Source organism: Rosa rugosa, chromosome 6, assembly GCF_958449725.1.
Source record: "Rosa rugosa chromosome 6, drRosRugo1.1, whole genome shotgun sequence".
Taxonomy (NCBI): domain Eukaryota; kingdom Viridiplantae; phylum Streptophyta; class Magnoliopsida; order Rosales; family Rosaceae; genus Rosa; species Rosa rugosa.
In genome coordinates, this window is record NC_084825.1 from 23,220,745 (window position 1) to 23,247,544 (window position 26,800).

At 40.1% G+C, this 26,800-nt stretch overlaps 1 protein-coding gene across 1 annotated transcript; it reads right to left on the minus strand.

The window, feature by feature from the left end:
* Positions 1 to 21,443: 21,443 nt before the first annotated feature.
* On the minus strand, positions 21,444 to 25,405 carry LOC133715933 (probable disease resistance protein RF45). Its single transcript, XM_062142634.1, has 3 exons — positions 25,118 to 25,405; positions 22,173 to 24,983; positions 21,444 to 21,790 (listed from the first exon to the last, which is right to left on the minus strand). The coding sequence occupies exon 2, from the start codon at positions 24,845 to 24,847 to the stop codon at positions 22,232 to 22,234; it is 2,616 nt and encodes an 871-aa protein (XP_061998618.1). The 5' UTR covers positions 24,848 to 24,983; positions 25,118 to 25,405; the 3' UTR covers positions 21,444 to 21,790; positions 22,173 to 22,231.
* Between the last annotated feature and the right edge of the window lie 1,395 nt (positions 25,406 to 26,800).

The following is a 26,800-nucleotide window of genomic DNA, read 5'->3' on the forward strand; positions in this document are numbered from 1 at the left end:
GATCTCATCAAAATCAATTCCCTCCCTTTGCTGAAAACCTTTCACAACCAACCTTGCCGTGTAACGTTTGCTCCCATCAACTTCTTGCTTAATCTTGTAAATCCACTTGTTATGCAATGCTTTCTTACATGTTGGTAACTTAGCTAACTCCCAAGTATTGTTGGACATGAGAGAGTCCATCTCATCTTGCATGGCACCCTTCCACTTAGCAGAATCTTTATGTTGCATTGCCTCATCATAACTCACGGGTTCACCACAATCAGTTAACAGCAAATAGTTAACACAAGGTGAGTATCTATCAGCTGGTATTCCTTTAGTACTTCTTGACGATACTCCTGGCACAAAAGGAGGTGTCACTGGCTCATCACTAGGAACTCGTTCTTCAGGTTGTGAGACCTCAGGAGCTTCTTGTTGTTGTCATTCCTCCCCATGATTTCCCTTAGACACATCTTCATTGGACAATTCTTCCAACCTTGCAAACTGCCGATCTTTTCTTACAGGACTTTTAGGCTCTGTTGCTTGCCTATTCTTGTACATCACCTCTTCATTAAAGATGACATTCATGCTCCTTACAACTTTCTTATTCTGCATATCCCGAAACCTATAGCCAAGCTCGTCACCGCCATAGCCTATGAATATGCACTTTTGAGACTTGGGATCCAACTTGCTTCTCGCACCGGACTCAATGTGAACATATGCCACGCAACCAAACACTCTTAAATGCGATAGGCCTATCTCTTTTCCACTCCATTTTTCCTCAGGTAGGAGATGATTCAATGGTACTGATAGTCAATGGTTAATTAAATAAGCAGCAGTATTAATCGCATCAGCCCAAAACATGTCTAGCAATCCTGCGTGTATCCTCATACTCCTTGCGCGCTCATTCAGAGTCCTATTCATGCGTTCAGCCACTCCATTCTGTTGTGGAGTTCCGGGAATTGTCTTCTCCATCCTAATCCCATTCTTTGTACAATACTCTTTGAAATCATTACCACAGTATTCACCTCCATTATCCTACCTCAGACATTTGATCTTCGACCCGGTCTCATTCTCTACGATCGCCTTCCACTTCTTGAAAGTATCAAATACTTCCCATTTATTTTTCAAGAAATAAACCCATACTTTCCTTGTGGAGTCATCAATATAAGTCACATAGTACTTTGAGCCACCTAACGAAAGCTCCGGTGCAGGTCCCCACACGTCAGTATGAACCAACTCTAGTTTTGTATCTTTTGGTGCCTTGCCACCCTTTGAGAAACTAACAACCTTTTGCTTCCCAAATATGCAGTCTTCACAAAGCCCAATCTTCACTGAGTCCACACCATGTAGTTTACCCTTCGACTGAAGTACACCCATACATTTCTCACTGATGTGCCCAAGTCTACGATGCCATAAGTATGCATCTTCATTTTTCTCAACGATCGCAGTGCCTTCATTGTTCTCAACAATAGTAACAATATTCAAGGTCGTATAAAGTGTCCCTGTCTTGATTCCACGAGCTAACACCATAGCTCCTTTACACACCTTCCACGTACCTTTCTCAAAGGTAGTGCGACTTCCTTCATCATCCAACTGACCCACAGAGATCAAATTCCTCTTCAACCGCGGTATGTGTCTAACATTGGTCAAGGTCCATGTTCCACCATTTGTCAGCGAAATCTTCACATTACCCCTTCCCACAATCTCCAAGGCTCCACCATCAGCAAGAAACACTTTGCCAAAATTACCACGTCGGTAATTCACCATGAGCTCTTGTTGTGAAGTTAAGTGAATGACGCTCCAGAGTCTATGATCCACGACTCCAATGGTGCTTCAGTAACGCTTAGTACAAGTGCATCCGAATCAAACTCAGTTGTGTTTGCCATCTTCATTGTCTCTTTCCACTGGTTACAGTCTCTCTTGACATGTCCAGATTTCCCACAATGCCAACACCCATCAGACCACTTTCCTGACTTTGACAAGCTTCGGCCTTTTCCAGGTGCCCTAGACTTGGACCTTCCACGATTGTTGTTTGAGTTCTTGTTGAACGGTCTACCTCTATTTATAGAGAGTGCAGAACTTGAAGGATCTTCAAGGTTATTTGTCTTCGCGTCTCTTCATTCAGAACAATGTCACGCACATCATTAAACTTCAGCTTCTTCGTAGTCCCAGCTCCAGTACAAATCGAGTTCACATTCACATCCCAATCTGAAGGCATGGAAGTCAACAACACCAAAGCTTTGATGTGTTTGTCAAATTTAACATCCACCGATGCTAGTTGCTCGATAATATCACCAACTATCCCAACTTGCTGGCAAACAGATATACCATTACCCATCTTCAAAGTGAACAGCCACCTCATCAAGTACAACTGTTGAACGGCATTTGGCTTCTCATACATGTTGGACTAACTATCCATCATCCCCTAGCCTTCAACGTAGTCTCCTTGATAACAAATCGCCGTACATCATTCGAAAGCGAAAGTCGAACGGCTCCAAGGGCCATCCTATCCATCTCGACAAATTCTTCCTCCTACATATCTTTTGGGAGCTTGCCCTCTAAAGTCTTAGCAAGCTTCTTCATATTCAAGTAGTCCTCGATTTGTGACCTCCATAGGCTAAAGTCATTACCGTCGAACTTATCGACCCTCTTCTCAACGTCTTCTATGCTCATTGTTTCCACTCTAGAGCCTAAGCTTTGATACCACTTTGTTAGGAATTCGACCTAAAATTCCTCTTGCGGAAGCAGACAAGTGCAAAACAATATAGATAAACGATCGAGAAAATAAACACGAACTTGTTAACGAGGTTCAGCAAAGAACTTTGCCTACGTCTCCGGGCTGCTTGGGTTTCACTATAGAAGAAGAATACACGAACAAGAATACAGGATCTCTCACAAGAAGTTCTCACCAACTCTCAAGACCTCACTTGCTCTCTCTATTTAATGCTTCAAAGACTTGATCTACTACTACAACCTATGCCCCTATTTATAGATATCTAACTAGACCCTATAAGACATTGGAAACCTATTTCCAATAGACATAGAAACCATTACCAAGTAGGATTATGTAAGCAGGTAGGAAACAATCAAAACTCCTCTTTTATCAAGGATTAACAAATCCTTATCCTATGAGGAATCATATCCACACACCCAACAGGTTGTTCGTTCTACATGTGAGCTGGAATGATCAGAATGGTTCAATACCAGCTCCAGTTTCAAACTGCAGAATCATGAACTTACAAGGCAACTGACTTGAATACACATTTACGCAAGCGTACGTATCATTGTCAAGATAGGGAAATATTATGCCCAAAGTTATCGTACCACGGGGATTAGTGGCTAACCCACAATCCTTGGGTAATCGGAAATAAAGACACTTAGCAAACAAAGAAAAAGAAAAAAGAAAATAAATAAAAATGCTACTCTAAGGCACCAAGCCTTAGCAATGCTCGGCTTTGGTTTGCACCGAAGCCTAATCAACGCTATGAGCCTAGTGATGGTTATTTACAATGAGTTGGAAATTGTCACCGAAAATAGTAATTTGAATTTCTAATAACTAAAGTGCAAGAATTTAAATAGAAACTTTAATTAACAACTAAATTAAATAAAGGAAAGAAAAGTAAGAAATGATATAAATATGGGATTGGTAGTTAGGGATGATTCCTAACCCTAATTCAATGCTCTAGATGCTAATTTGATTTACGTGCAATTTATTAAAGATGGTAGAAGCCGTACCCAAGGCTTTTCAAGGCTCAAGGGCCGAAATTCCCTTTCATGGTATTCTTACTCCGGTTCAAGGGCCGTAGGAACTCACTTGACATGAATTAGAGCCGGTTCAAGGGTCACTAATTCACATCAAGAGGCTTAGAGATTAAGGAATGAGGCAACTAAGCTCACAATAACCGCGATCAAGCTAATCATGTAGTGAACCATGCTTGTATTTCCCACGATTATTAAATCGGGGTTCTAGCTCTAAAATCTAAGGATGTCATCCCCTAAATTTTAATCTAGACATATTAAAACACATACCCAAGAGTTGACAATTCCTAAGCATGCATTCTAATCAATTATCACAAAACACAAGCATCCAAGAATTAACAAATTTCATATATAAATTAAATTAAGCATCTATTACATCAAATTTGGGCAAGGGCACACAACCCTAACCCCCAATAAAGAAATTACTCACTACCCATAATTAAATTAACATCAACAAACACCAACAAAGAGGAAAATATGAAAAGAAGTGAGAAGTAACAAAAACAAGTCACAATTTGCTATGAAGCAATTATGACAAGCCTTGATTTATAGCTCCCAACTTTTACCCAATCTTCAAATCTTGATGATGATGAAGTCCTTTGATGCTTAAAATCTTTGGGTGAGTAATCCTCAAATACTAAAAGAAAAAATTAATGAAGAGAATGGAAAACGTAAGGGGAGGAGAGAGAGGGCAGCAGCCCAGCCATCCCCTTTGAGAATGGTGAGTGCGGCGTCTGTGTTGATGTTGGAGAGAGAGAGCCCTGGGATGGGTGAGAGAAAAGGATTAAATACAACTAGCAATATTGGCCCGCACTTTGCTGCGGGGTATAAGATTATCAGTCACTTGTTTAGAAAAGTAAGGGACTGTAGTATGCATAAGAATATCAATGATTTTATATACTTAGTTTGTACACTTATTCTGATCTCAAAGAGAAGTGGGCAAGGTCTACCTGATTTTAAAAGGATTCTTGGTAAAGTCTATTTGATCCTTGCCAGAATTCACAATAGCACTTTATCCTTGCATCTTAATTGTGATTGAACATTACTCACCATTTGTAAGGTGTCTAATTGATTTCAAAATCAGTGAAACCCCATAATCAGCATAATTTCTCATACACATCAGTTGGTGATTTCAGGTATCAATTATCAAGCTTGTAAAGTACATGAAATCTGAAACTGGGGAACCACAAAAGGAATTTAAAATTCAAACTGAATTGTTTTGCTCCTAATAAAATGAATTACAAAGATCTGTTGTTGTGAACTCAAAATAATCACAGCTTAGTTCCCAATAAATTGCACTGAAGAAATTGATAGAGTTAATTTGAACTGACATATATAATTAGAAACGTTAGAAAACTCGATAATCCAATTAAAATTTTAGACCATCATGCTCACTCATGATAATTTACCAATCAGCTTGATCATAAAGACACCATATTACTAAAATAACCTATTCACAATCAAGTATAAAATAATAAAACCAACCTTATCAACATGAACATCAATAATGACAATTCTATAAATAAACTGATCCAGTACCACTAAGCACAACTCTTTACATACCTGAGTTCAAAACACTTCCAAATTTTGATTGCACACTGTTCCTAATATATGCTGAACAAAACCAAATAAATCATCCATCGCAACCATATAAACCATCATAACCAAAACAAATTCTCTCATTCAAATACAACAATGGCCAAATAAACTAAATCATTGTCTCCCAATTTAGCAACAGAAAGCATTAGCGGGTAAAAAGGTGGGATCATTCAAAGCCACTTGATTTAGATGGTTGGATATATAAGATGGTTTGTTTATCCAAAGTGAAATCTTAATCAAGGACAGACAAATAAAATAAGCAAGCAAAAATCCTGAAGAGATGTTTCATGTATTTTTCTTTATTCTTTTTATTGGCTTGATTCCTTTCATTCCCTATTCTCCTCCCTTGTTTTAATTTGATTTGAACAGGTTTCAGATCATTGCTGGAAAGATTGCTGATTGTAAAATATAATTAAACTACTATATATGCAGTGGGCTTCATCTCTCTTCGACTGAAGCCCCTCAGTTCGATTCAGAGTTTTCATGCTGATGGAGAAGAAACAAATCCAAGACTTCAGGACCAACCCATCTTTTCAAACATTCAACAATCAAAAGACAAAAATCTCAGATCTGAATCACCACAAACATAAAAAACCAAATAAATTGAACCCCAACCACAACGAAAACCACCGATACAAAACCACAGAAGCTTACGCATCAACCAAAAAACACCTCCAATAACAACCCTTTTCTCCTCTTCCTCCAATTCCAAGAACCCAAGATCTCCTCTATTGGGTCTTTGTTGATAGTCGTCGCATTATATTTCCAGTATTTCTTTTTGAGACGGCTCTCAAAATAAGAACACCCGTAACTGAGCAAATGCACCATAGAAGAAACGTATAGAAGATTATGGAAAGATGGCAGCCGGTGATTAAAAGATAATGGAAGGGCAAAAGCGTCATTTACTTCGGGCGCGAATGAACAGTACAGCGCGAATGAAGAACAGTTGACGCCCTTTAGATTATAGATAATGAGCGGCTCGGTGGTGTGCTGCTAAGAGCAAAACCTTGATGACGTGGCGGCGTGTGTGTGGCTAGGAGAGAAAAGAAGGAAATCAAGTAGATGGATGCGTGCAGATGATTGAAGAAACCAATTAAGCAAGAGAAAGTCTTGCGTACGGCAGACGTAAAGTACACGTGGTACGGGCTGACCAATCAGACCCTTAGCAGGGGGGTATTTTGGGTATTTCACCTTTAAAAATCAGGGACATTTTCGGAATGAAGTAAAATTTTTGTGGGTTATGATTGGGCAGCCGCACGGCCACGTGGTGCGGCTGCCGTACGCAAGAATTTTTCATTAAGCAATTATGCTTATGCTGCACGTGGGCTTTGGGTTCAAAATAAAGGAGGTTGCTTGATCAATTAGGTAATTAATCACTTGATTAATTAATCAAGCTGCATTTCCTTTTTTTTTTTTTCTCTCAGTTTCCTCAATGGTCTTCCGCATGTTGTTTAGCTACCCTCATGACCTTGACCCTAGTTGACCGGCGTCGCCAATTTCGTCATTTTGTCGAAAGCTCTAATTTGCTCCAATTTTGCCTCATTTTGTCTTGTTTCCGCAATTCCGCTTATTTTCTACAAAATAAATAAAAATGAATTAATTACATATTAATTGACATAGGGATTTGCTTATTTATAGTGTTTTAGATATAATTACACGCATATAAACGCGTATAATCAGCAACAATCTCAGAGGTTCCATGCCCAACACTATAGCCTCAATGAGTTCTCTGCTGGAACTCTAGCTTGGGCAAGATCACTTGAATGGTTCAATGCCAACTCCAGTTTCAAACTTGCAGAATCATGAACTTTCAAGGCAACAATCTTAGAGGTTCAATATTTTCGTAATCATCAACAACATTATAATCAATGTCTGGAAAAATAAGAATTCCCAGCATAATGGCTTGCTCTTTGCCATGACTTGCACGCAAACAAGACATCATGGAGCACTTCCTCTATTACATGTAATAGAAATAGAGAACATCCAAACATGTTTATTGATCCTGTTTGTTGATCCATATATGGAGCAGTTCCTCCATTACAGTTCCTCCATTATAAGTATGTTTATTGATCCTGCCATAGATAATAGAGAGCATCCAAACAGATTTATTGGGAATGGAAATCTTGACAGTGATTGACTAGAAATTAGAGTCAATAGAATTAACCTGTATCTTACTAGAATCCCAAAGAAGCCAAAGACCACCAGAAAAACCATTATTAGCCTCCATTATTTTGGAATTAGGAAAACCAAGATTTCTAATTAAAATTAGTATTTGCTTTATTGAAGTGAACCCGAGGTTCACAAATAGCAACAAAATCCACAGAATGGAACATAACTAAATCAGCAATAGCATTTTTAAAGTTGTCACTTCCTGCACCTCTTGCATTCCAGAATAGGACTTTCATCATCAAAGAGGATTAAAGGGAGAGAAAAACTCTCAGATTAAACATCCACCATATCCTTAGCATTGGAGGATATGTGGTGATTATTGTCAATAGACACATCAACATTATTGTTGTCAACAGACACAACATCATTGGATTTATCATCACCAAGGTCAGATCAAACCTGACCATTGTTAGTATTAACAACCTCCATAGCTTCCCCATTGGAGCTATCAGCAATATTATTTTTTGGTGGGCAGTGACCAAACAAAGCAGATTTATTGACCGTTGTGGACGTATGTTGGACGTTGTTGACCAAAGAGCTTAAAGGTAGAAATTGGGGCTTGATAAATGGATCAGTACTGGCAAGGGTTCTTCTTCTAATTTGATAAGTCCTGCCAAAAATGACTATAGAAGTACCAGCAACACTAGATTTCAAGGCAGGTAGCATGGAATTAGACTAGTCATTGGTAATGTCAGTGAGGGGCTTCTTCAAAATCTTAATGGTTTTAACATAAGAAGGAGATGCAGAGCTAGAGCCAACATACTTCTTGGCTTTTTCAATAACCGGCTTCCAAATCTTAGTAGCTGGAACTTCTACATTTTTCTTAATATGGTCTTCAGTAATAGTAGTCAAGTCCTTTTTCAAACCATCTTCACCCCATCAGTGAAATTTTGAAGTAAAGCATATCTAGAACCTGAATGAGTTAGGAGTTTTATGAGCAGGCAGTTTTTTGTTCTTATAAGACATCAGCATCCAGGGTCCATGCCCTCCACAACTACTAGGAGTCTTGATATTGGTATCAACATAAGAACCACTAGTATCCATATTATTTCTGAAATTACAATCACAAGAGGGGGGGAGGGGGGGAATTGATGAATAAAACCCTCAGGAATGCCTGAATTCCACCTGGACAACACGAACGAAATCAAAAATGGTTCCTCAACCCCAAAAAATTTATGGCAATAAGCTTTGCATGAGGGAGCACCAATCTTTCAATTGTAATTTCATGCACGTCTCTCAGATTACTAAATTTTTCATTATAATTGGTCATTCTAAATATAAGCTGGAATGATCAGAATTGTTCAATACCAGCTCCAGTTTCAAACTGCAGAATCATGAACTTTCAAGGCAACAATTTCGGAGGTTCCATGCCCAACAATATAGCCTCAATGAGTTCTCTATTGGAATTGCAGCTTGGGCAAGATCACTTGAATGGTTCAATACCAACTCCCATTTCAAAGTTGCAGAATCATGAACTTTCAAGGCAACAATCTCAGAGGTTCCATGCCCAACAATATAGCCTCAATGAGTTCTCTGTTGGAACTCTAGCTTGGGCAAGATCAATTGAATGGTTCAATACCAACTCCAGTTTCAAAGTTGCAGAATCATGAACTTTCAAGGCAACAATCTCAGATATTCCATCCGCAACGCTATAGCCTCATGGCATAATTTCAAAAGAAATCCCTCAGGAATGCCTGATTTCTGCCTGGACAGCACAAACACAATCAAAATTGGTTCCTCAACCCCAAAAAAAAGAGGAAGCACCAATCTTTCGATTGTAATTTCATGCATGTCAACATCTTTACAGATTGCTTTAAATCTCAGCAGTAACCTTTTCGAAGGACCAATCTGACTACTTTTTCCGAGCTCACTGCATTAGAAAATTTGGGACCTCTCTCTCAAGTCAGATACCCTTATGTTTAGAGATCAATTGATAGCCTTGACACAATTGTTACTTTAGAACAATTGTTATTCAATGATGTAATTCCACCATTTAATTATTGAGTTAGGGTCACCGGGTATCAAGGCTACAATGCCAGCACCAGAGAAGAAAGGAAGATCACATAAATTCGAAAAAAAAAAAAAAAAAAAAATCCCTCAGAAATGAAATGCCTGATTTTCCGCCTGCATAGCACAGACGATGAAAAATGGTCCCTCAGTCAATAGGAGAGTTTCTCCCTCTCGCTCTAGCAAACCCTAGGCCGGTGATAGCTTTCAACCTGGTTCCAGATCTTCATGCAAGCTTTTAAGATTATAGCGTGGAATTGCCGAGGCCTGAATAACACGGAGACTTAGGATGCCCTCGCTAGTATGGTTCGAAAACAAAACCCTAGCTTGGTTTTTCTCTCAGAAACCCTAGCTTCTACTGATCTAGTGACCGCTGTCCGACAGCGAATAGGGTTCGATGGTGTTATCTGTGTATCGAAAGAGGATGATTGTCGGGGGTTAGCTCTCCTCTGGCGCAATGAGGTTCATGTCCGACTCCAGAACTGCTCCGTTAACCATATTGATGCGGAGGTGGGGGCTGTAGGATCGGCTGGAGTATTTAGGTTTACCGGGCATTTACGGCGTTGCCACAGCAGCTAACCGTCTTACTACGTGGAATCTGCTGCGCACGCTGGCGGCATAGTGTCATCTGCCATGGCTTGTAGCTGATGACTTTAACGAGATCCTTAGTCAGGCTGACAAGTCCGGGGGTCCTCAGCGTAGTATAGCACAGATGGCTCGTTTCTGTCAAGCTCTGGTGGATTGCGAGCTCTTGGCTGTAGGCCCTCGATTTACGTGGTCTAATCGCTTTACAAAAGAGCGTCTTGATAGGGCATGTCAAACAACGCAATGGAGAGAGTTGTATCCCTTTTGTCGTTGTATCATGCTTCCACTTAGCAGATCGAACCACTGCCCTCTTCTTATCAAAGTTAGCCTTGAACCGGTGGTTAGAGGCTGCACCACGAAACAGTTTCGTTTTGAGGAGATGTGGCTCTAGCACTCGGACTGTGGGAATGTTGTTCAGCAGGGTTGGATGCTCCCAAATATTGGAGATTCAATGGCTCAGGTTGGAAGAAAGATCAAACAGATAGGTCATTTACTTATGCAATAGCACTCCGAGGTTTTTCAGCAGCGACAGATGGAATTGAAGTTGATCTAGGGTCAACTTGACGCACTAATGAAGCATAATTTTGAACCTCATCACTTTGAGGTACATAAAGCATTACAGTTTTGTCTGAATGAATTACTCTCGGCTAATGAGACTTATTGGAGGCAGAGATCGCTGATTCAATGGTTAAAAGACGAGTGATCGTAATATGGCCTTTTTCCACCGTCGTGCTTCTAATTGGAGATGTAGGAATCATGTTAAAGGCCTACTTAATGATGCAGGGCAGTGGATTTCCACTTCGGCTGAGGTGAATGATTTGATTATTAGGTATTATGAAGCTATATTTAGAACTGGTGGTTCTGATCCGGTGGCTTTAGAAACTATTACTACTTGCTTGCAGCCCAAGGTTTCTGTTGATATGAATGCAGAACTCACTGCACCGTATTCTGAGGAGGAAATTAAGAAAGCCTTGTTCCAAATGCACCCATCTAAATCCCCGGGCCCCGATGGAATGTCTCCTTGCTTTTTCCATAAGTTTTGGAACGTTGTTGAGAAGGATGTTTGTATGGCTGTCAAGGAGATCTTTAGTACGGGTCAGATTTCTCAGGAGTCTAACTTCATTCACCTCACATTGATCCCAAAGATCAAAGAGCCTAAACTTGTCTCGGATTTGTGACCAATTGCGTTATGCAATGTTGTGTAAAAAATTGCTTCAAAGGTCTTGGCAAATAGATTGAAGGTGATTCTTCCTCAAATTATTTCACCTCTACGAAGCGCCTTTGTCCTGGGAAGGTTGATATCAGATAAAACTTTGGTGGCAACTGAAATCGCTCATTTTATGAAGAAGTTCCGTAGATAGGTTGATGGTTTCTTCTCCATAAAACTTGATATTTCTAAAGCTTATGATCGTTTGGAATGGCCATATTTGGAAGTAGTTTTGGTGAGATAGGGATTTTGTCCGAATTGGGTCAGGATTGTGATGGCTACGGTGAAGTCAGTGAGTTACTCTGTTCTGATTAATGGTACTCCTACAGGATTTATCTTGCCTTCTAGGGGTATTCGATAAGGGGATCCTCTCTCCCCATATCTTTTTATTCTATGTGCAGAGGGTTTCTTAGCTTTAATCTCTTCGTCAGTCCAGCAGGGATTGGTCATGGGTCTGAAAATGTCTCCCACGGCACCCACTATTCATCATCTTCTTTTTGCAGATGATAGCTTTTTATTTGGAGAGGCCTCAGTGGGTGAATGCTTAGCTTTCAAGCACATCTTAGCTGTGTATGCAAAAGCCTCTGGTCAACACATCAATTTACAAAAATCAAGTGTGGTCTTCAGTGGTAATGTTAGTCTTCACAAGAGAAATCAATTGGCTGCAATTTTGGGTGTGGCATGTGTTAAAGAGCATGGCCTGTATTTGGGGCTCCCTATACATATTGGACATAACAAGACGGCCATCTTTGCCTATTTGAAAGAGCGACTCACAAAAAAGCTCATTAGTTGGCGTGCTAAGATTCTTAGTGTTAGAGGTAAGGAGTTACTCATCAAGGTATTTGCTCAAACTCTACCAAATTATGTTATGAATTGTTATGCTCTACCTAAATCTCTTTGTGATGATCTTCAGCAACTTTGTTGTCAATTTTTTTGGGGTAGTACCGATGATAAGCGTAAAATCCATTGGCGGTCTTGGGAGCGAATGTGTCTTCCTAAAGAACAGGGAGGTATGGGATTTAAGCATTTATACGCTCATAATCTTTCCATGCTAGCTAAGCAAGGCTAGCATCTCCTTACACATCCTAGTTCTCTTGTGGTTCAAGTCTTCAAGGCAGTTTATTATCCGCATGGAACATTCCTCACAGCTGACATGGGGGAGAGACCATCTTACTCTTGGAGGAGTATTATGGAGGCTAGGCCAGTCTTGCAGGCTGGCTTATCTTGGAGGATTGGTAATGGTAGTTCTGTTGGCATTTGGGACTCAGATTGGATACCTTCTGTCTCTGCTCACACTCTATTTCGGCCTCCGGATACAGTTTTTGAGAGGGTTGCGGATTTGACTAATTGGGACACTTGGTCGTGGGATGAAGCTGTTGTTCATTCATGTTTTAATACACATGTGGCCACTCAGGTCCTTTCTATCCCGCTTAGCAGACGTCATGGTCAGGATAGAGTGGCTTGGAAATTGGATAAGCGAGGTTCCTTTTCGGTGAAGTCTGCCTACACCATAGCTCGTGAGTTTGTCATGGGCAATCAGTTCGCTTCTTCTTCAGTTGGTGATCCATATGGACCGGTTTGGAGGGCCTTGTGGACGGCCAAAGTCCCCAGCAAGGTCTCCATATTTGGGTGGAGAGCCGTTCAGAATCTTCTCCCTACTCGTGCTGCTCTTTCTACCAAGAGCTATTCTGGTGATCTTCACTGTGTCATTTGCTTTAATGAGATTGAAATGGTGGAACACTTGTTTTGCCAGTGCCATTTATCCACAAGAATTTTAGATGCTTCTCCTTTCTTTATTCAGCCTTCTACTTTGTCTTGAAAGGATTGGTTTTTGGAGAGAGCTACTACTCTGTCAGGTGAGTGTTTTGATAAGTTATTGGTTTTGATGTGGAGCATCTGGAAGAACAGGAATGATAAGTTGTGGAGGGATCAATTTCAAACGGGGCTGGGCATTGTGGCCAGTGCTATGGCCTGGTATGAGGAATATTCCCGAGTTCAGCAGAAGTCTAGTGGTAGGAATCAAATTGGTCCTACTCGTAAGAAGACTTGGACAACATCGCTCGCGGAGGTTGTTAAGTTGAACATTAATGGGGCCTTTCTCCCCTCTGTGCAGTATGGAGGCACATGTGGTGTCCTAAGGAATCCTTTTGGACACTTCATTGCCGGTTTTTCTTACAGAGCAAGTTTGGTGAATTCTGCGTTGCATGCGAAGCTCCTAGTTGTCAAGTACGGTTTGAAATTTTTCCAGGCCTTGAATGTTACCAAGGTTGTGATTGAGAGCGATTGTTTACAAGCAGTTCAAGCCATCAACTCTTCAATTGAGGATCTGTCGGAGTTAGCAGCTTTGATCTTAGACATTAAAGGCCTAGTGCATGCTTTAGGGGAGGCTACAGTCTGTTTTGTTCCTCGACAGGCAAACATGGTGGCTCATCATCTAGCTAGTCATAGTTTTGATTCCAATGTTCATCTTAAATGGTTTACTAATGCTCCAGATTTTATACTGGATGCCCTCATATACGCGCGATTGTAATCGTATCTAGTTAATAAAGTTTGTTTCTCTCTTCAAAAAAAAAATGAAAAATGGTTCCTCAACCCCAACAAAAGATTTGCAGGAGGCATCACCAATAATTCGATTGTAAATTCATGCATGTCTCTCAGATAACTAAAATTTTCATCATTAGGATATGTCTAATGAACATCAAGCAAAGACAAATCAGGTTCTAATCCAGATTATATCAGAAATTGATAACAACAGCGTGAACCCCATTTTTACATGTTAGAGGGCTTGTTTTTCGAATGGGCAATTAGGGGCAACAAACACGAGATCCCATCATCTGAAGCGATCCCAGAGATGAAGCCCACCACGGCGGACACCAATTTTCCCTTTCCAATTCATTTGCAAAAAAAGAGTTAACCCTAGAATCAAAATTGAAAATAATCAAGTTTCAATTCTTGACAGAAATCCTAGCTTTTGTGCGTTTAATTGATTGAAGAAGAATGATAAGAAAGAGGAAAACTTTGAGAATTTTTCTTTCGTGGTGTGGTGAACTGAAGCTAAATCCATCTCTAGGATCTGAAAATCTGAAATGGGCCTCGAGCAAAACACCAATAACTACAAATAATCGTTATATTTTACCAAGAGCAGGCTCTGTGTTCCGGAAGCCTGTGCGGCCAAAAATACTAATGAGCTGTTAGCCCATCGTAAACTAGATGAGAGAAAGAGTACTCGAAGTTTAAACAAATTATGCAACATGCCACTAACACCAATATGATTTCTCCCAAAATCAAACTCCTCTCTAAATCGATAAATCTAGGGCTCTGACAAAGCTATGTGGTAAAGTGACCGAAGAAGCAAGGCGGCGAAGCTAGGTGGAGAAGCGAGGCGGCGAAGCAACGCGGTGAAGCTAGGCGGAGAAGCGAGGCGACGAAGCGAGACAAAGAAGCTATTGTTTGGTCTTGGCCTGCAAATCTACCTACAAGGAATGGGAAAAATCTTGGGTTTGTTCTCGGCCTGCAAATCCACCGAAGAGCGAGGTCAGTATCAATTAAGATGAGTTGCTAGGCAGGGAAACTTGATGTTATGTGACTAATGATGAATTGTATGAGCTTATTGAGAGTCAGTAACATTAAAATGCTTGCAATATTTGTGATCTATGATTATTGAGAGTCAGTAGCACTAAAATGCAGCAATATGTGAAATATATGATTATATGGACCCTCTAAAGATCATTAACGTTAGTTTCTGAGGGTCAGTAGCTTTAGTTTCTAAGATTTGCTTGTTCTGATGGAAAATGATGAGTTTTGTGACTCAATAATACAAAATGAATTGTATGAGCTTTAGTTTTTTAGGGTCAGTAGCCTTAGCTTCATGATTTCACTAACCCTATTTTTATTGTCCTCAAACTTGTGTTAGAAGAATAGCTGTTGGTTCTGGTTTTTGTAATTGAGTGTTTCAAACTGGTATGATGATATTGCTGGAGCTTTGTAGAATAGAGAGGCTGATTCATTCTATTTTTTTGTGATCTTCATAATTGACATGCTCTGTTGGAGAATGTTGTTGTCAGTTAGTATGGTGTTGCTTTATAGGTCTTAAAATGTTTGGATACATAATGGTGCCGAATTGTATCAAGTTTATGTTCCATAATGATTACTTTATTAACATGTCAAGACCATTCTTTGAGTAACATCTTTAAGTTTATGATATGCAATGATGACATATGTGCCTTTCTGTATGTGATGGTTGATTTAAGAGGTTTGAGATTGTGAATGGTGTAACTGAAGTTAAGAACCATGTGTATTGCTATTGAGGGTCAGTAACCCTATGTGTATTGCAACCTCCTTTGATGTTTATTTATGAGGATCAATAGCTTTAGCTTCATGAGTGCATTCGCTTGATTGCATGAGGTATTCAACTCAAATCTATTATCGGTTCAGTTGAGCTTACATTTTTAGACAGATTTCAACTCAAATCTTATTATTGCTATTAGTATTGCTCTGTTGATATTTTCTTCATCAAAGTGAGGGTCAGTAAACTATTGAGGGTCCGTACATGATTTGATGCTTAAATGCAACTTACGCGTAATAAGGGCACGGTCATCAAAGAAATGTAAAATATTTGAACCCGAAATTATCGTACTACGGGGATTGAAAAGCTAACTCCAATCCTTGTTTATGCCAATTACTAAGTCACTAACAATTTAACAAACAAAACCTAAAAGATAGCACCAAGCTATTTACATGCCCGGCTCGGAACAATCAAGCCTAAAATGGTCAAGAGAACCACAAGTGAATGCGAAAACACACAACCAAGTGGTATTGACAATGAAAGTGGTTTATGAAATTTGATTTTGATTGCGAAAAATAAAATTGACAATTGAAAATTAAAATTGCAACTAAAGATAAGATAATAAAAACTAATCAAGAAATGAAAATTAGGTCATTAGGGTATCCTCCTAACCAAATTTAATGAATAAATATGCTCTGACAATGGTCACTCAATTTATAATGGCATCAAGAACCGTATCCAAGGCTTTTCAAGGCTCATGGGTCATTAGATTCCTTAAAGGGTATTCCTACTCCGGATCAAGGGTCGTAGAAACTCAATTGGGACAATCTAGAGCCTTGCTAGGGCCTCTAGTTGCACCAAAAGGCGAAGAGTCCTAGAATCAAGGTTCCTAAGCTAGTCAATACGACAATCAAAATTGGTATTGTAACCATGTTCTAAAATAGTGTCCTAGCCATAAATTAGAGAAGTGATTAGGTCCCATAATTTGTTCTAGACATGCTCATCTATACATTCAAGAGTTAATCAAGCTTCTAAGCATGCATCTAAGCCAAATAATATAGATTAGAACATATGCCGAATACAAAATTGAGAACCATTAAATCAAAACATATTTATTACATTAAATCCATGCTAGGGCTCAAACCTCAATTTCCTAAATAGACTACTCACAACCCATCAACAAATAAGCAACAATACACATCAATTAAAGAGGTAAAGGTGAAGAAGAGTGAGAAGTAACAAGAACAAGTCACAATTGCTATAGAGCAAATATGACAAGCCTTGATTTATGCCTTCCCACTTTTACCCAATCTCAAATCTTGATGTCCCTTGAAATCCCTTGATAAATTGATGAGGATTTGATGAGAGGAAGTGAGGAAAATAATAGGAAGATGGTGGTGTAGGCGTGTTGCACAGAGAAAGAGAGTAATGGATCAAGTGATGTATATTGGTGTGCGGTGCTGTAGGGTAGAAGAATGTGGATTAATAGAGTGGGTTTTATAGAATAGGGTTGGCTGCGCATGTGTGAGGGGATAATGAGGAGTGGGTGATCACGTGAGAGAAGAGTGTGTGTGCTGAACCAAGAGAGCAAAGAAAAAATAATGGTGGGTTGTGGCCGTTTAAGAGAAAGGAAGAGAATGGGTTGCCATGTGTCATGTAGTCAATGGTAGAGTAGACATATTAATCCCCATCAATTGGATAATGACCATTTACACAATTTTGGGGTTAATTAACCCCCACTTACCCAAACACTCTAAGAGATTGCCCACTTACACAATATTATATATATATTTTGCCCTAATACCCAATTAAGTTATTTTTTATTTATTTTTATTTATTTTTAGGACAGTTTTGCCCTCTCTTCCTTTGTCACTTAGAGAGAGGCTTTACCGGACTCCGGTAGGCTGTCGCGGGATTCCGGTGACCGGCAACGGGATTCCAGTGATCAGCAGTCGGATTCCATTGACCGGCGCCGGATTCCGGTGACTGGCCACAGGATTCCGGTGACCGGCAGCCGGATTCCGTTGACCGGCAGCCAGATTCCGTTGACCGGCACCGGAATCCGGCGTCCAACTTTATTGCCCCCCAATAATCTTATTACTACCCCCCAATAATCTTATTATTGCCCAACCAAATCATAATAAACAAAACAATCACTACTAGCAACATCCCATATTGAAATCAGCCAATTTTTTAGAGAAACAAACCACTACAACAACATGGACGACGTTGGAGGCCTCCTACGCATTTTACCAGAAAGAGGGGGGAAAAAAAAAAGAAGAAGAAGAGAAGCCTGAACGACGGCGTCAGAGCCCCAACCAGGAGCAAAGCCCGGACCTGAACTCCAACCCGCTGGAGCTACTCAATTCTCTAGACAAGGCACACCCAGCCCCCCTCTCCTCAGCTCTCTCCTCAAATTCAATCACCGACGTCGGCGAAATCATCGCCAATTCCGACCCTTCCAACTCCTTCGTTGTGTCGTCCTCGCTTCTCCGATCGAAAGCGATCACCGAAGTCAGAGACACCGTCGACTGGGAAGCCTTGAGCTCTTTCAAAAACATTTTCATCAGCGAAACCATGAGCTTAGAGGGGGCAAAATCCAAGGAAACTTGGGAAAGTAGAGTAGGTGAGAGTGGAGTGAAGGAAGAAGGAAGTGGGATTGGGGAGAAGGAAGCATGGAAAGTCTCTGGTGAGAGAAGAAATCGGTGAGGGGGGAAGAGAGAGAGAATAGATCGAAGAGGGGAGGGGAGAGAGAGAGAGATATGAGTGTAATTTATTAATTAAAATGAGGGCAATACTGTCAATAGATGTTAGATTGGGTAAATGTGAGTAAAAAAACTCTTAGTGGAGTATGTGGACAATTTTTAGGCTAAAATTGTGTAAATGGTCATTATCCCATTAATTAATAATCCATTGCTATCTTCTTTTTGCTTCCTTACAGAACCCACGTGACCACCTCTTGGTTAACAAACATTTCTTTCCTCCATCTAATTAAGTCTTTTCTTTCTTTGTTGGCATTGACTATAATTGACAACATTGAAACTTTCGCCCTTTTATCGAAAACTCTAATTGGCTCCATTTTTGTACGATTTTCTTTCGGTTTCCGCAACTCCACTTATTCCCTACAAACAAATAAAATTGGATTAATTACATAATAATTGGTCTAGGGATTAGCATAATTCTAGTGTTAAGAATGCAATTACGGGCATAAAAATGCATGTAATCAGTACACTACTGAGGGTCAGCAAACTACTGAGGTTCAATACTCATATATTTTCATTTCTCATAATACACAAATTAATCGCAATGGCAAAAAGGATGGTTGTTGCAATAGACCAAGAGGATGTACCGATTGGAACAATGAAGATAATAGCACAGAGAACGGATTACATACAGTATAAAAGTAATCTGCATACATACTAGAGTGATTCTCATTTTTTGCTAAGTTTATTGAGGGTCAGTGGCTTTATACATACTTATCTTATATACCGTTTGGATCAGTAGCTGCTTTTGAGGATTTATCCTTGCTATTAGTGTGCTACTATCATTTAATAATGACATGATTCTTGTTTCTTCCAGGAATTGAGGTTACAAAATTTTGGTCGTCCCGTTACGTTGGCAATTTGAGCAAAGTTTGTTCCCCTGAGAAAACCAAGGAAATTGCCTAGTAAGTTTATCTGATAACTCACTGTTTCTTAGTCCTGCGCCTCACGGCGACTTCCCCCTTCAAGTCCGGCCACCACAGGCCGGCGCCGCCATCCCCCTGCGGCCCAAGGGTGGCTTTGACGCCACCTATGCTCCTCTGACTCCAATTTCTACTTCTACAATCAATTGTGACTTCGTGGCTCAACCAAAATCCTCATTGGTTGTTTCTAACGCCCATCATCCGTTCTGCAAAACCTGCCCTTTAGTAAAATTAGGATCGAGACCATCCTATGCAAAGGACACCAAAGAAAATATACCATTCTTGCAAAGAATCCAAGGTGATATTTGTGGACCTATTCAACCACCATGCGGACCATTTCGATATTTTATGGTGTTGGTTGATGCATCGACACGCTGGTCACATGTCATGCTATTGTCCACAAGGAACGCTGCATTTGCTAAACTCCTAGCACAAATAATTAAGTTAAGGGATCATCACCCTGATCATCCTATTAAGTCTATAAGACTAGACAATGCTGGGGAGTTTACATCAAAAACTTTTGATGAATATTGCATGTCCATTGGGATTGATGTTGAACATCCAGTTCCTCATGTTCACACCCAAAATGGTTTCGCAGAAGCCGCCATTAAACGACTACAAATGGTTGCTCGAGCATTGGTGATGCGCACCAATCTCCCTATTTCTGCTTGGGGCTATGCAATATTGCATGCAACTGTGCTTATTCGTCTGAGGCCCACTGCCACTCAACCCTTCTCTGCGTCCCAGATGGTTACTGGGTATGAGCCTGATGTCTCACACTTACGCATATTTGGGTGTGCAGTATATGTGCCTATTGCGCCGCCACAGCGCACCAAAATGGGTCCTCAAAGACGATTAGGCATTTATGTTGGATATGATTCTCCAACGATTATCCGCTACATAGAACCCTTGACAGGCAATCTCTTTACCGCTCGATTTGCGGATTGTCACTTCGATGAGACAGTCTTCCCGTCGTTAGGGGAGATAAGAACATCAATGTTCAACAGGAACGACAGGAATTGTCGTGGTCTGTCCCCACTCTGTCTCATCTTGATCCCCGAACCGCACAGTCCGAAATTGAAGTGTGGAGAATTCTCAATCTTCAGAACGTAGCAGAATCGATGCCTGATGTGTTTTCTGATATCATTAAAGTGACGAGATCACACATACCTGCTGCAAACGTGCCTGCAAGGATTGATGTCCCTAAAAATAGAGGACATGACGCCATCTCAAGGGCAATTGAGCATGGCGCCAACGTCCCCTCTCACAGTGATGGAGACGTTGTGGCTAGGCCCATGGCTCCTGCCAGGAAGCGCAGGAGGCCCATAGGTTCGATGGATTCTCGCCCAAGAAAGAAAGCGAGTTTGGCACAGAATAATCCATTAATCATCGATGTAAATAATCCATCTCATGAGAATATTCCGGATTATGGTTATGTCCAAGAGACATCATTGGGGGACGCTCCAATGTCAGAACCAACTCCAGAGATAAACCTACATGCATTTATGAGGATAATGCAGCCTGTATTGAGCAAATGAAGTTAGGTTTCATCAAGGGCGACAACACCAAGCACATATCACCTAAATTCTTTTATAATCAGCAACAACAATCACTTCTAAAAATTGAAGTGAATCAAATCCGATCAGAGGATAATGTAGTGGACTTATTCACTAAGTCGTTACCTAAATCCACCTTCGAGAAACATGTGAAGAGCATCGGATTGAAAAAGTTATCCGAACTCCCATGATTGTAGCAATCAGGGGGAGATATCGACATCAGGGGGAGTTATGATGTTTACATGTTCGATCTCGAAGAGTGAAGGACGTGTTGTGCTCTTTTTGTCCTTCGACCAGAGTTATTTTTATCCCACATGGTTTTTGTTAGCTGGCAAGATTTTTAACGAGGCAACGGATTAAGCGTCACCACCAAGTTTGAGCGGCACAAGGGGGAGTGTTGAAGGAATATCGATTTAGTGTGTCTTATCAAACTAGGAGTAGCAATAGGAGATAATGTTCTAGATTTTCCAATCCTACACGGATTGGTATTCCTTGTAACATTAGAACTAGTACTTTGTAATCCCTATATATAGGGCTCCTATTCTCAATAATAAAGACACAGTTCTCTCATCAATTCTCTCTCGAATCTATTATCCTTAAACACTATGGAGATTATTACAAACTTGTTCTTCAACAAAAGGTGTTGCCAAACTGCCAAATTAAGCAACCAACAACTGTTTACGTTAATCAAATTTATTAGTTCAAATACAACTGAAAAGTAAATTAAACTTTCTTTTTTTGAGGGTTGGAACTCAGTTTAATTGAGAGGCTGTTCCCTCACGCCTTTATTACAATCAGAAACATTCGAAAAACTCTGCAAGCTTATGATCAACTCATTGATCACTTATTCAAGATATGATTAACAATAAAAAGCAAAGAAGTAAAACAATAGCAGTACTTCGCTCGGGTTCACAATCTGATCACCTTTCTTCATATGATCCTGCTGCCTCATTGTAATGCTGCAGTTTCAATAAAACAATTAGTCATTGATCTGAACACGTGTCCAAAAGAATGAACAGATCAACCATATTAAACATTTCATAAGGGATGAAGTCACCTAATAATCTTGCTTCCCTTTCAACATAATCAGGCACCTAAATAGTCTTGTTACCCGTACTAAACAAAGAAATCGTATGGCTTATTTGAATAATATAATCAAGGTATGTACTATGTATTGCATTCCAGAAAGCAAAAAGGATATGAATGCTTATTTGTTTCTCATTTGCCATTCAGAGAGCCCATCCATATATCAAAGGTGAGAAACAAATAAGCCAAAAGTGGAAAACAAAGTACAAAAAGTGATGAAACTTCTGAATTGAAGGGATAAGTCTAGAACTTTACCTGAAACAAAGGACAGGGGTCACCACATGTTGATTAAATTACCGCTGGACCAATTTGATTCAATTCTTATCTGTGAACTCCACAAGGTCTTGATCAGTTCTTCGAACCAGGTGTTCAAAATCAGGTGACCTAGAAATCTCCAAGTCTTGGAGAGTAATCAATGACTTCAATCCATCTGAAACCTGTTTCAATTCCTTACAATCATGTACCATCAGATGCTTGAGATTCATCATTGCCCCTTGTTCAACTGTCCATTCCTTCAAAGACCGTAGAGATTTTAAGTGTAAAACTTCTAGCTGTGGAAACCCTTCTGGAGAGCAAACCAGTTCACAAGACACGTATGATCTATCATCCAAGTTAAGCATCTTTAATTTTGGCAATTTCTCCAGAGTAGCTATTGAATCTTTCTGCAGCTTGGAGTACTCCAAAACTAGCTTCCCGAGGTTTGGCGGGAATTCGTCTGCCCCAGGTAGCTTCTTTATTTCCCCGATTAAATGAAGCTTCTGAAGATTGACACAACCAGAAAGTTGCTCCAATGGTGGGAAGGGTTCAGCAATTTCATAAGGCGCATATTGCATCTTGAGCGACAATGATTGAAGGTTGCGCAGTGTAGTCACTGAGTTGAAAATGTTCAACTTTTCTGGACTTGATCTTGATTCTAAGCGTATTCCCAGTCGTCGCATATAACTCATCCTAACTAAACCCCTTGCCCATCTTCCACTACTTACACCTTTTAGGGTCTGTAATTGGGTCAAGCCGTCCAATTTTAAATTCCCTGATACACTCTCGGAGTTAAAAAGCAGATGTCTCAAACGTCTCATCTTCCAAAGAACATCAGGGATCGCACTTATAATTACACAATGTCTCAAATCTAATGTCTGTAAGTTCATCAATTTTCCAATTGATGATGGCATGTAGAGCATATCTGTTCTTCCCCTAAATCCAAGATACCTCAGCTGAGTTAAGTTCTCTAGTGCCTTATAATCTTGCTTACCATGATATTCAGTGCCAGTTACTTCTAGGACATTAAGTAACTTGGAATTCTTGTAAACAAAATCTATTTTCCGATCGACTTTATTGAAAAAATGAAGGGATCGTAAGTGGGGGGTGTGCTTTTCTAGGAATGCATAGTCATTGTATGTACCATGGATGGCAAGCCTTCGGGATTCAAACGACCGGGGTCTTGATCCAACTCCTTTCCCAGAGTATATTTCAAGGAAATTGCCCTCCTTAGCCTTTGAGATAGAGAAGTCTCTGAGAACATCATGGATACGGATGGCTTTAACTCTCCCTCTAGAGGTTCTCATTCCCACCAGGACCATGGACCTATTTATCAACTCATATATGCATTTTTCTGCTACGCCTTCTTCTGTGTCTTCTCCTTGTTGAGGTAAGAATCTTTCAGCAACCCACAAGCGTATCAACTCATTTTTCGGTATACAAAAATCCTCTGGGAAAAGGCCCAAATGTTGAAAACATAACTTCAAGTGGAAGGGCAAATGATTGTAACTCAGGGCTAAAATTGTAGAAACACGATCTACATCATTCATGATGCTCCACCTGCTATTTCTAGACAAAATCTCCCATTCCTCCATGCTTTTCCCGGACATTAATCCTCCAAGCACCACCACTGCCAACGGCAAACCACGACATTTGTCTACCATCTCTCTTCCAAGTTTTTCCAACTCGAGAGGAAATTGAGCATGTTGTGGGAGTGCTTTCTTGCGCAACAATTCTAAGCTTTCATCTTCCGTTAGCAATCGTGGCTCATGGGGATTAATGCACCCTGCATGTTTGGCAACCTCCCTGTTTCGAGTAGTAAGCATCACCTTGCTTCCCATCATTCCACTCGGAAATGTTTCTTTCAAATTATCCCAATCCTCCTTTTCCCACAGATCATCAAGTATCACAAGATAACTCTTCTCTTTTAGCAAGTCGTGCACCTTAATTATCAAATCCTTCTCTTCTTCCTTCTCTGAACGGTCAATTTTCTTAGCACATATACCTTCAAGGATTCCGTACAGGATCTCTTTTTTCCTGTAATCTTTAGATACAGAAATGAATACTTTACAATCAAATTTGAGCTTGGTGTGACTGTACAACTTATTTGCAAGAGTGGTTTTGCCCAAACCACCCATACCGACAATAGACACCACACCATACCTCGGGTCCATACTAGATAGTTGTGCTATCAACACCTTTGTGTCTTCTACAAGATCAATGAAGTCATCCTCCTTCATTATTGCTGGTGGTTCTCTCCATGATCGCAGCCGCCTTTCATTGGCTTCATCCCTCTCTGGATTGTTTGGGGCAATGCCAAAACCGGCTTTCGCTTCAAAAAGCTCCTTAAGACTAGATTGAATCTTATTAACCTCCCCATTGAGATTGTGAAGACGGAATACCTTCAAACTAAAAAAACCTGGGGATTCTGAGTCATTGCGGTAAGTTTCAATTACATCTACAGCTTGGTAGCCCAGATCTCGTATTTGAGATAACCAACGGTTGTATGCTTCATTTCCACCTTGCTTGGCATCTGCATCCTTCACCACACCTTCGATCAGATTCAATTGCTTTACGAGGGTCTCCACTTTGTCCTTCACCCCCTTCAGAAGACGGGTTTCTTCAGCTAGCAAGTTTGTGAGCTTTTCCACCACAGCTAAAATTGATTCCGCCATCTGCGCGCTATTCTCTTTTTTATTTTTCTTCTATTTTTTTTTCCTTCTTCTCTCTCTCTCTCTCTCTGGTCCGGAAATTACATCAATATGAACGCTCCAAATCAGAGCAGATAAATTAACAAAAATACAGGTAAACCTGCGAGATATGTACCCATGGGCAAGGAAAACCAAATTCAGCTTTATACGGAACTAAAATAAAAGAAGAAACCAGGAATCCAGGATCTAGATACATACAATAGAAATAGCAGATCAAATTAGCTTGAAACTTACCGGAACTAGCTAGAATCCCATTCGACCTCAGAGGCAAGGCAAACCACCACTTCTGCTTAGCAAAGCTGCAGATCGGCTCATTAGGACAACGGCACCTAGGCTTCACAAGGAAGCGCAGGCCTATTGATCTCGGAGATAGTTGAACAGAGTTTATGATCGGCCCATTAGGTCAACGGCACCAATCTGACAGCTGTATTAGCTCAACCTACGTCGCTGTTCTTTCCCTGGAGATAAAGATTCCATTGTTTAATTGGAGTTGTCCACCATACCAGTGTGAACATTGCAAATAACAAAAACTCTGTCTTACTGTAGAATATAGTATACAGTAATGAATGGAGTGGTGGAGACGACCAATTCACGTTGAATTTTATAAACTCTGACATCATACGTATTGTGTAATATAATATGCATGGGAGATAAGTTTTTCTATTTGATTCAATAAAAGAAAGAAAGAATGGTCTTTCTTTATCTTGTTTCTTTATGAACGGGGTTAGTCTAATGAATTAACAGCTGGCCACATGCAATTAGGAGTCATCAATTAGCCCTTACGCTCTAAGCGCATTTCAAGCCCGCCCGGCCCGTAGGGCTGAAGCTTGGCCTGGCCTTTACATTAAGACGGTCGGTCTGACTCTTTTTCAAATAGGGTAGGGTAAGGGCTATAGAAATGAATTCCGGCCCATTTGAGCCCATAAGGGCTAAGCTCGGTTCGGCCCTATACACTCGAACAAGCTCTAATAATTTTCTATTTTTTTTTTTATTTTCTAAAAATTTCTCATGGCCGAAAATATATGAGGTCAAGTTTGAGTACTGAACTAATCCAAGGACTGTCTAGGATTAGTTTTGAACCTCATAGTTCTAGATTCATTGGGCTAGGGTTTTAGTTCTGAAATAGGGAGGATTTTCATTGTGTTTTATGCGATTATGGTTTGTTTTCTTGTTTGAGTTGTTATTTTCTTTAGCCTTGTCGATTTCTAAATTGAAAACAGAACTTCATATTGCTTTCGGATAACACTGTAATTAAATTGATATTTGTTTCTTTGCTGTTATTGTGTATATGTCGAGTTGATCCTTGAATAGCATATGTAATTTGCAGGCACGTATGATGATGAAGAGGCTGCAGCCAGAGCTTATGATCTTGCTGCCTTGAAATATTGAGGCCCTGGCATTCCGATTAATTTCCCTGTGAGATTCTTGTCATTGATTCACTAATTTTATTTCGTTGTTCTTGTTTCACATGGAAGCACATCCATGTTTGACCATTTCGGTTTTTCTTCCCTTTTGATTAATTGAGAATCATTTCTTTTTCTATTAAGTCTACTCTCAAGATGGAGAAAGAATGGCTGCAATTTGACAGGTTAGGTATTAGGTAACCTGAAGTCACTATGCACATCAATAATATTTAGTATAAATGCTAATATTTAAGTTAATATGAGTGTAGATTTAAGGAGGAATACAAAGTGGGAGCTCGTAAGTTTGTGGATAAAGCAAGGGCAGGTTTAAATCTAGCTTGCTCAGGTTGAAGCAAAGCTTGAAGCTCTTTTAAAGGCCACTCCTGAGGTACAAATCTTGTTAGTGCAATGTTTATTTTGATTGGCATTTCCTAAACGCAACAACCAAGAGTCATCGTTTCTTGTAATAGCTTTCTACTCTTGGATCCTTGAAAGAATGGAATGCTTCAAGCTT

What these genes read in the sequence shown, in the direction of transcription:
- LOC133715933 (XM_062142634.1), bottom strand. Translation starts at nt 24,847, where the DNA reads ATGGCGGAATCAATTTTAGCTGTGGTGGAAAAGCTCACAAACTTGCTA.